The sequence below is a fragment of the Phragmites australis genome, chromosome 10 (genome assembly GCF_958298935.1).
Source record: "Phragmites australis chromosome 10, lpPhrAust1.1, whole genome shotgun sequence".
NCBI classification, from domain to species: domain Eukaryota; kingdom Viridiplantae; phylum Streptophyta; class Magnoliopsida; order Poales; family Poaceae; genus Phragmites; species Phragmites australis.
In genome coordinates, this window is record NC_084930.1 from 19,692,386 (window position 1) to 19,702,935 (window position 10,550).

At 43.4% G+C, this 10,550-nt stretch overlaps 1 protein-coding gene across 1 annotated transcript; it reads right to left on the reverse strand.

Moving 5' to 3' along the window:
• Positions 1-1,744: 1,744 nt before the first annotated feature.
• Positions 1,745-5,307, reverse strand: LOC133930031 (alpha-1,3-arabinosyltransferase XAT3). The gene is made up of 6 exons (XM_062376722.1): positions 4,830-5,307; positions 4,606-4,710; positions 4,475-4,522; positions 4,230-4,349; positions 3,902-4,042; positions 1,745-3,171 (listed from the first exon to the last, which is right to left on the reverse strand). Exons 1-6 carry the CDS (start codon positions 4,972-4,974, stop codon positions 2,006-2,008), a joined length of 1,725 nt encoding a protein of 574 aa, XP_062232706.1. The 5' UTR covers positions 4,975-5,307; the 3' UTR covers positions 1,745-2,005.
• Positions 5,308-10,550: the final 5,243 nt, after the last annotated feature.

The window sequence follows — 10,550 nt, forward strand, 5'->3', positions numbered from 1 at the left end:
AAGAGCCACATCTTTCATTCTTGCTGTTTCTAGATCTGCTCGAATGTTGACGACACCACAAATTACTGATGGCACGGAGGGTAAAGGCGAATTTCTTTTCCATGGTTATCTAAAGAGGATTAATAATAGAGAAATTAGCATTGAGGATTTTTTTTCCTTGACCATACCACTGAGGATGTTAATAGGAAATTTAAATGCAGGTTTACACAAATCAGAGTTAATGGGCACCTAAATCCCGGGAGAAAGGTGCCTTCTTTTTAGATGCCCGGGTAGAAGGAACACTGGGCCGAATCCATACCTGCTGACAACTATCAGCCCAGCGGAAATTAGCACGGTTGATATCTGGTTCAGCCATTCTAGACCGAGTCCAAAACAACTATCAGCCTAGCGGAAATTAGCACGGTTGATATCTGGTTCAGCCATTCTAGACCGAGTCCAAAACAACTGGCCATCTCTCAGCCCATCTGAAGATAGGTACGGTCAAAACTCAAATATTTTTTCACAATAAAGAAAAGGTCCACTTTACTCCCCTAACTTTGCCAATAGTCCAGATAATCCCTAAACTTTCAAACCGTCCATTTTACCCCACCGAAGTTTCAACATTAGATCACTTAACCATTTGAGCTGGTTCCAATAACGGGTTTAGTGACATGAAAGCGGATTCGATGGCGTGAACTTCTCCAAATCCACTTGGCTTGCCATGTCACCTCCGACTACCAAAATGGGAAAAACTTCCCTGCTTGCCCCACATCACTCAAACTCCATAGTCGCAAATTGGCTTTTGCGCCGCGGTACGCATCTCCTTTGGCGAGCATGGAAGTTTTTCCCATTTTGGTCATCGGAGGTGACGTGGCAATCCATGTGGCTATGGAAAAATCCACGTCACTTAAAACCGCTTTCGCGTCACTAAAACTATTATCGGAACCAGCTCAGAGGGTTAAATGATCTGGTATTGTAACTTCAAGGGAGTAAAATGTACTATTTGAAAGTTTAGGGGTTATTCGGACCACTGGCATAGTTTATGGGGTAAAGCTGACTTTTTGCTTAAAATATGATATCCCATTTGGCACCACGAGCGAGAGTCTGTTGGCACACCTATCGATAGTCGGAGTGTCGACATCCCACTCGGCACACATGTGGACATAGGGCGAGGGCCTGTACCTGTTGGCACTACGTGTACCAACAGCTCCTACCACTCGATCCATGACCCATCTTCGTAGTCCACGACCTGTCGGCACTCTGTGTGTCGACATGTCTTGTCGGTGAGACCTGTCGACACACGGAATACCAACAGATCCTGTTCATGGGCCCAAACCGTGTGATACTAAGGACAAGCTATATGATGGACATTTGAGTTTTGAATTATCAAATGTTGCATATAGGTGCTGGCTGTCACCTATATATCTGCACATTTTTAATTTTGAATTATATTTTTACATTTTTTCAATAAAATAATATTATTTAAAAAATTCAAAACTCAAAAGTCTGTTAGTTCAACTAGCTTGTCCTTAGTATCATCACTTGCTTAAAGCGCAATTACATGTTTCTTAATAGTCTTGTGCTTTCCTAGACCTTATGCACTTGCAAGCAGATCATGTGGGAGCAAAGGGTAGTTAACCAATTATTTGATGAATCCCAAGACACCTCAGCACCTTGCTTTATAACCACTTAATCAAGTACAATTAAAGTACAAATAACATGGAAGTCAACTGATACTCCCCAAAAATATTATTGCTGGCAGACACGAAAAACTTGAGCCACATTTGATAATTTTTTTCAAGGATGTATGATTAGAATGAATTTCGCTCCATCTTTGCACCGGTGGCAATTTGTACAGTGTACACAATAGTTTCTAAACCACTTTCTACAATTTCGACAATACGCACGTTCTCGTCATGTAGGCACAGAACGAACAACAAATTTTACTAAATGGCAACAAATGGTAAAAAATTGGATTGTATACAAGAATCTCTAATAGCATGCCCAAACAACCAATCATAGCCTTTTATGGGTTGAGATTATCTAGTGCCTCCAGGAGAATAGGCCTAAACCTCTTGCAATCCAGTTTCACATTCTGCTTGTCCATGAAGGTCTGCCTGATGAAGTCGAATCCGCGCTGGTGGAACGAAATAGGGTTCTTGAAGATCTCATGGTCCCTCGGGTAGTGATCCGTGAGGCTGCTCTCATCGACGCTGATGCTGTATTGCTTGTACCGCAGGCCCATGAGCTCCGCTGGGTTGCCGAAATCGGTGCGGGATACCCATTCCAGCCCGCCCCATGGCACTATCTGAATAAGCGTGGCATTCTGTGGCAAGAACACACAGTTTGTGAGTCCAGCCCCATGGACTCCCATCATCACGTCGACCGAGTTAACCAGCCCAGCAAACCTAGAGATATCTGAGCTCACATTGGCCTCATCAATCACCACCTCAAAGCCGAGTTCCTCAGCCATTGCAATGATCTCATCAAGATTGAGGAACATTCTTGTACGGTGCCTCTTGATGATGAGCAATCTTGGCTTGACCTTAGGGTACTCCCCGAGCACAGTAACAGTGTCCCTGCCCAGTGAGTAAGCTCCGCGCATAAATCTGTTGAAATCAACCATAGATAAGTTGTGCGGCGCCTTCGACGAGTCTATTGTGAACTCCATGTAAGCATGCAGGCCGACGATGACATGCTTGAAGCAATGAACCTGGTCATCCTTGCTGAAATCAATCACAGGGTATTTGGATAGCTTCTGAAGCACAGTCTGATACTTGATTGTCCACCAAAGTGCCATATCTGTTATAAGAAACTGAACTTCTCCATTAAACTCGCTTGCAGTCGTGAAAAGAGGGACCATGACATCAGTGAAGTCATGGAACAGATTTCCTGTGTACCCTGTCAGTGAAAAGATCACAGCAGGCACATCATGGTACTTGGTGCACTCAGGGGCCACTTTGCTTGATTTCACTGTCAGCTCAGTGATATGGCTGAGGCAGAACTCATCCCCTTTCCGAGGGTATGGCTTAATTTTCCACAGCTCATCTCTTTGTGAACCGGCACGCTCCATGAACAAGATCGAAGTGGCATTTGGGTGAACTATAACGTCACCGCGCATCTCGCACACATTTGCTCTAAAATTTGAGAAATCACACAGGGGCTTGCTCCCCTGCTGGACATTGCTCGTATCTGCGAAGTGGAAAGTACTACATCAACAACACACTATGTTGAATAAGAAAAGTAGGCAGAGACAGCTGCACCAGCACAACCGACAGAGAAACAGGAGATCGGAACTAGTGATAATGAGACATCAATAATAAGAGCTCCAAAAGTTCACAAAAAATAAATAGAGCTCCAATAGTACATAAAAAAGGGAAGAGCTCCAATACATAACTTGAAGTAATCAACGCACAATGGGTATCACTGAAAATGTTATCAGATTAATATAATATAATGGAACATACTGAAACCAAAGTCTTACACCCTTGGATTAACAATATTTTCATCTATTGAGAGTCACAATTTCGAAACATTTGTGTATGTAACATTTCAACTCTTTAATCTTACTGTAATGAGGTGAAAGAGGTTAAATGATCGTAGCATACTGTTTCATAGGGGTATGTGTGGCATTTCGCATTAACTTTTTCTACACTTGGTGCACAGTTGGTTACACCACTGTTGTTGTGAGATAAGGTGAGTACGGATATGAGACGAAAACTATCCCAAGTTAGAAGTGTTTGCGAGGCTGCTTGGGTTCAGAACAGACATCGTTCAGCATGTGCTCACTTAAAGTATGCTAGCTAGTACTATCACTGTTTTGGCAAATCTAACCAAATCAAGCTTTTTAATGGAGAACACCCCAAGTTAGAGCAACAAGGAGAAGCATAAATACATAGGATGGCATAGCGTGGGTACATACCGTCTTGTTGCTTGGCATTTTCGGTGTCTTCGGTGTCATGAATGGTGTAATTGGAAACCGTTGGGAGCGTGACTTTATGCTTCTCCGCCGCGTGCCCACGCTCCTCCTCCTTCCCTTTCCTCTTCCCGTCACCTCCACCACCTGGGCGTGAACAACCAAGAGCAAAATTAAAAGACAAATCCGAACAAGAAAGTTGAATTACCCATCTCACCTATGAGGGTCAAATCATGGATCTAAGAACACCGACTGTAACGAAACGAATCGAATCTGTTGCGAATTCCGGTGTCTGAACAAGGGAATGATGTGCCGCTCAACTGCGACGTCTCACCTAGCGTCTCCTCGTCGGATTTATGGGCGCTCCCGTCCTTGTCGGGGGTCAGCTCCGTCATTCCGCTGGCCGGGTCCGGTTCGCTCAGCACCCGGCTCTCTTCCTCCTCGCCTTTGGTCCCTGCCGCAAGGGATTAAAAGCAGCCGTACCACACGTCACCAGACGAGGAAGATAAGGTAGTAAAAAATTTAGCAAGAAGAACACCTTTCGGGTGAAAATTAGCACACAAAGGAGAAGGAATTCACCTTCTGGTTTCCCATCGGCGTCGTCGTCGACCACTCTGGGATCTCCACCTGAAGAAAGAACAATTCGAGTTAATTTTCAAGAAAATTCACGGTGCTGAGAATCAGGCGGAGTGAGGAGGGGGAGAGCTTACCGAGAGCGTCGGTTGAGGTCTTCCTGGTGGTGGCGGGCGGCGAGTTGACCTTCTGCTGGATCACGATGGACGTCGGCGCCTGGTCCACCGGAAGCTTGCCGTTCACTGCGCCGCACGCCGTAGTTAGTTAAAGAAGCTGAAGGTGGCGAGTCGCGCTCGAGAGAGGGGAAGCCGAGATGAATTAAAGGGGGGCCTGAACTTTGTGTGTCTCTTCAATTACTTACGGCTGAAGAGGATGGCGTCGGGCTTGGAGACGACGACGAAGGTGAGGGAGACGAGGAAGAAGCCGACGACGATGACTAGCAGCCTGAACCGCCGCGACTCCTGCCGGAGGCCCCGGACCAGCTTCGGCCGCTCCCCCGCCTTCATCCTGACGACGCCCTCCTGCCCTTTTTCCACTTCTTGGACCCGACCAAGGAGAGAGGCGTGCAAGAAAAGAGAGACGAGAGGAGTCCCGGGGGAGAAAACGAAGCACAGGAGGAAGCAAGAAGACGACGCAGTCAGACTTGGCCTCTGACCAGAGCGGAGGATGAGGGGGTGGGTGGTGGGCTGCTGGGTGGAGACCGGAGAGCGAGGTATGGCGACCTAAGCAGCCGAGACCGAGCGCTGCGCGCAGCTAGGCTGGCGAGTGGCGAGTTTGCGTCGGCTGCTCTTCTTTCGTAGGTCTTTCCTTCTGCTCTATTATTGCCTTTTGTTTGATCTCTTTCTTGCATCGTTGGAACAGGTCTGCGCGGCGCTGGGCCACGCCGTTCCTTTTTTAAGAGATCCCACCCAGTTAATAGATAGCAAACAAGGAATTGAGATGCAACGAAGGATAACAATTGATTTTTTACATAATAGAATAAAATTCCGGCTTCTCGAGACATCTAACCCTTAGTATTAAAAAGTTTCAGCCATAAAGCTGATAGTATCATACACCCGTGATGTGAAGAAATTGGCAGATTCAAAGGTAGTCTGGGTAGGTCTAAAACTACCTTAAATTTTGAAAAAAAAAATTAGTGTCTATATAGTCTAGTACATTACAAACAAGGAAAAAAGAAAGTCTAAGAGCACAGCCACACAAAGCTAACATCAAGCCATCATCCATCGACTCATCAACTCCATCCCTCTTCCCCTCTCATCTGGCTCCTAACCTACTCAAGCGGGTGGTAGTAGGGCGTAGTCGAGTAGGATGGAGGGAGCCAGGGACCACGGATCCAGGGAGGCGTGTCGTGCGTGCTCAGCGGGCGGCTATGGGCATGCTGTAAGCATGCGGCATGCTAACAGCTGCGAGCAAGCACGGTAGCTCCAAACAGTCAGTGAGTCAAGTACTAATTAATTCCTCTAAGATCCTAACAGTAGAGACAGGTGTGTGCAATTAGAATATGTTTGTGGTAAACATAACTCGATGGTACTCACAGAAGTAGTTGATGCAGAAATTTGTTATTTGTTTGGCAAGGGTAGTGTTAAATTTGTTGAGAGTGGATGGAGAAATTAGAACATAGGTAGGGATGCGCTTGACAAGGGTTGAAAGAGTATTTCTGCAACGAGAAAAGATAAGTTGAGAAATGGTATGGGTGATAAGTTATTGAACAATTGTTTAGTCATATTTATTGAGTGATATATTTTATCCAAGACGGGTGAGAATGATATAATTGAGAGTTTCATGGCCATGAGAAAGCGTAAAGTGAATAATCTAGAGTAATATTTTAATTTCTATATTTAGTTAAGACCTTACTGTTTATATTGTATTTTTTTGCAAATTTAAAACTTGTTTGTTGAATTTTTAATATTATGAGAGCTTTTTAATATGTTTATATTGTATTTTTGGTAATTTTATACTCGTATATTGAATTTGCGATCTTATAAACATTTGAGTCCCTACCCAATGCAAAAATCCTAGATCCACCACTGAACATACACCCACATAGTTATGATGAGAGATATTATTATTAAATCTTATTACTAAATCTCCATCCATGTAAAATGAAAATCTGCATAAGGTCATCTCTAGCAGCTACTCAAATTTTCATCCTCAAAAATACTATTACAGCATCCTCTATCACTATTACAGCATCCCATATTTTTTCATCTCCAACAGCTACCCCATTTCCTACCTTCTACTCATCTTTTTCTCTCTCCGGTCCCGCTGTCGGCCTCTATGAACAGTACTGCTACATACTGGCAGTCACTGTAAACAGTACTACTACAGTGTGCTACTGTGATGCGTATTGCTACAGTAACCCCCGCAAAATACAGACCAGTACTCTATTCGCAGCACTGTAGCACCACATGAGGTACCTACTGGAGATCGATTTTCAGAGTACGGTAGCACTGGATAACTCCACTGCTGGAGTTGGTCTAACTATCCTTTCCAATGTGTGCATGCAAGCTTTATCATCGCCTTGTCCTCTTCACTTCACTCTAGTAGCGCATGAAAGGATAACGATATCATCCAGAGGAGTGAAAGGGTTTCTCAGGGAACAACTTCTGTTGCACCAAAGGGTTCAATAGATCACTTTAAATGAATGCAGCGGATTAGCAATATGCAGATAGTCCATAGATTTTTTTCAAGTCTCCGCAAAGTGCGGATACTCTGTAGAAATATGTGGATACTTTGAAATTTCAGAAAAAACTTAAGAGATGCATATGCAATATAACGTGGATGAAATCCACGAATCACCCAGCACCAGTGGATGTATTCCAACCTATTTTACCAACTACCTACAGCTCAAAGTTCACAAGAAACTAGATCAAGCAATCTGCACAAATATTAAGCAAGAACTCAAAAACAAAAAAAAAATAAGAGAGGAGACATGCAATTTGTTTTCTGAAGTTTGGACACCTCCTCTAGAGGTTCCTACGTCTCCGTTGATAGGCGACGGTTAAAACTGCACGTATCGAAACTTGAACCGACAAGAAAAATTACGCTTCGGTATACATTGAGGGCATTAAATGCATATCAAAGATACAGTTACCAAGGGGCTGTATGGTCATGCTAAAAAAAATTTAAGCAATTTCAACGAAGTGCATCCGCCACATTAGACTTCGAGAGGCCGAAGGGGACGGCGTTGAGATACATCTTATAGACTACAGGTTCGGCTCATCGAAGATAAACCTTACCAATAGGGGGCTACTGTTGGGGATGATCTCCCGCCCCCCTCTTCGGAGGGTAGCTTGATGTCTACTGGAAAGACCGCATGCTTGTCATTGCAATTTCGTTTCAGGGACCTCATCTGAAGGTTGCGAAGATTGTGAAGCTCCATTAGTCGAAGGGTGTAGGCGCGCCCATAGTCTCGATCTCCCGTGCTGGCGAAGATAGAGGCGAGCCTTCGACCGAAGGCCGAAGTCCATGCCAACGGTCTTGATTGACTGCGGCGGGCGAAGGTAGAAGCCGATCTTCGCTCGGAAGCCGAAGGCCATCGGATGGACAACGGAATGGAGAAGACTTCGACGGATCTTCGGAGACGAAGATCACGACTGGATAGTAGGGCCCGTTTTGGTCGTTCGGGGTAGAGCTGTAATTATATAAATTTGCTTACTTGTATCATAATACCCCCGAATATTCCGAGAATGTAGCAGGTAAAGGGTTAGAGCCTGTGAACCACGTCTGGAGTGGTCGAGTACGAGCTATTAATAGGGTCATATTGTACCCGGAAGATCGATCGAAAAACTGTTCCACCCTAAACACATGTCACCCCGAGGACCCTTGGACATTTCCGTAAATTATGATATGTGGTAAAATAGATGAGGTGATTGATTTTTCATGCGACATGGCATGAGACTATAAGGGCCTAAAGGTGAGGATGTAATTAATTTGGCTATCCCTTAAATGAATAATTTTTACTCACCTTTTTCTCAGAGAAAAGCTAAACAAGCACCCAAAAATATATCAAGCATTCTTCTTCCTAATTTTGGTTGGCAAGGTTAGACCGATGATCCAAACATATTCCACATTTGTACCTGTTGTCCTCAATTTCTACCTTTTTTCTTCTAGAACTGATCTTTGTGCTTGTTCTAGTACTGAGCTACATAGAACTAGAAGGTGATGCGACAATCGCTACACAGTCCATCGCGAACCATGCCAGACCAAATACAGTACTTGAAAAGCGCTTTGTTTCCGAAGCTTCGGATCAGCTTTTAATCTCCTGTAGTTAGCCAGGACCCTTGAGTTGTTCGAGGCACGTTAGTGTCAGCACGAAGCTGGCCATGTGCTCCCCATGCTGTCCTCTGGGCGCAGTGTCCGGACACCTCGTCGTGGTTACGTTTACCATCAGCTTCCACTTGTTTTGTCACCATTGCTAAAAAGAAGTCCGAGATTCCGTGCCCGACTCGAACTTCCAGTAATTCTCCTTTGGCAGGTTGTACATCCACGCAGCTTCTTGGAATATCTGAATTTAAACCTAACAGCACCTAACACAAAGTACACAAAGCCTTTTATATTGACAACTTTCCTCCTATTGGCACACGTGCCTAGTCCGGGTCATGTTAGAAGCTGAAACTCCTTACTGCTAACGATTTTCTTTTTTTGAGTGGGGGTAAAAATTTCAACTTTGTGGCGCAATTGCTCACCAAACAAGTATGAAACCTGCCTAATCGGATGACAACTGAAGTTGACTTTTTCCATATATTAATTAATAGTCGTATTTTGGTAAGATTTTAGACAAGGGCCAGCCTGCCTTATACGCCCTGCAAAAGGTTGGCCTAACACGAAATATGTGGGGATGCTTTTATACCAAAAGTAATATTGCTACTACAACATGATGTTTGTACGATACCTACGAGGATAAAATAAGCAAGCACATGGATGTTTGTATGATACCTGCGAGGATAAAATAAATGGAACTCGACCAAGAAGGGTCCTTTTTTCATAAATGATGCTCTCACCGACAGGCATATTAAGGTGCACTGTTTGGCTCAGTATGATTAGGCAACTAACAGTCATGGAATGGGAACTTACCCAAACTTATGTAGCTAGCTTTGACACCGCACTGCTCGGTCCAATCTGTTTCACTTGCAGTTTACAACATCCACACGCCTTATAACAGTACAAATTTGTGATGGAGCCATGGATGTAATGTTCCTGATAATGGCATGCCAAACTTCTCTTGTTAGGATTGTTCAACCATAATTCTTCCTGCCCTATTGACATTGAGACTCGATCATTGTGATGTGTCCACACGGACAAGCAGGTGTGAATTTGTCCAAGGTTACTGGAAGAAAACTGCAAGAAGTCACGGAGAAGATCTAGCTATACTAGAAACAGAGCAAGAAAATAGAAGTAAACACAAGACTTAATTCAAAATCTCTCAACTTTTATTAATGTTAGTTTTATTCTTTGTATAAGTACAATATATGTATAATATCTAACTTGGCCCAATAGTAGACATATAATTCTTCAGTTAATTATATATAATAGAACTCAACAGCAGAATATGTGAATTTTTTAATAAAACATTAAAAAATCAACTAAGACATCTTATTTTAAAACATAAAACCTTTTTGACACGTCATTGTAAAATGGTGTTGCAAGACTATGCTGCCATGCACCCAAAATGACGTGGCAAGCAGCAGCCCCGCCATGGTGAGTGACGTTGCAGTGTTGTCTTACCATGCCACCGACTATGGTGTGGCCAGAAAGATTATTTTGAAAACATAATATCCTGAGCAATTTAATTAAAGTGTTTTATTCGAAAAAGGTTTAAAACATAAAAAAATTCAACTTATGGTATCACAAACTAATAGGAGTCATTAACATAACCATTTGACATAATCAAGTAAAAAAAAGCATGTAGAAGAGGTTGTGCATAAATATTGCAATGAACATTGAACTATAGGCTAATATGGTAAGGGAATTTACTTTCCTTCATTGTGATCCTCTGGTCTGGATATTGAGTAAAACAACAGTTTGAACAAGTTTTAAAAAACTTGATATTATCGATGATTAGTAAATTGTCGATCTTACG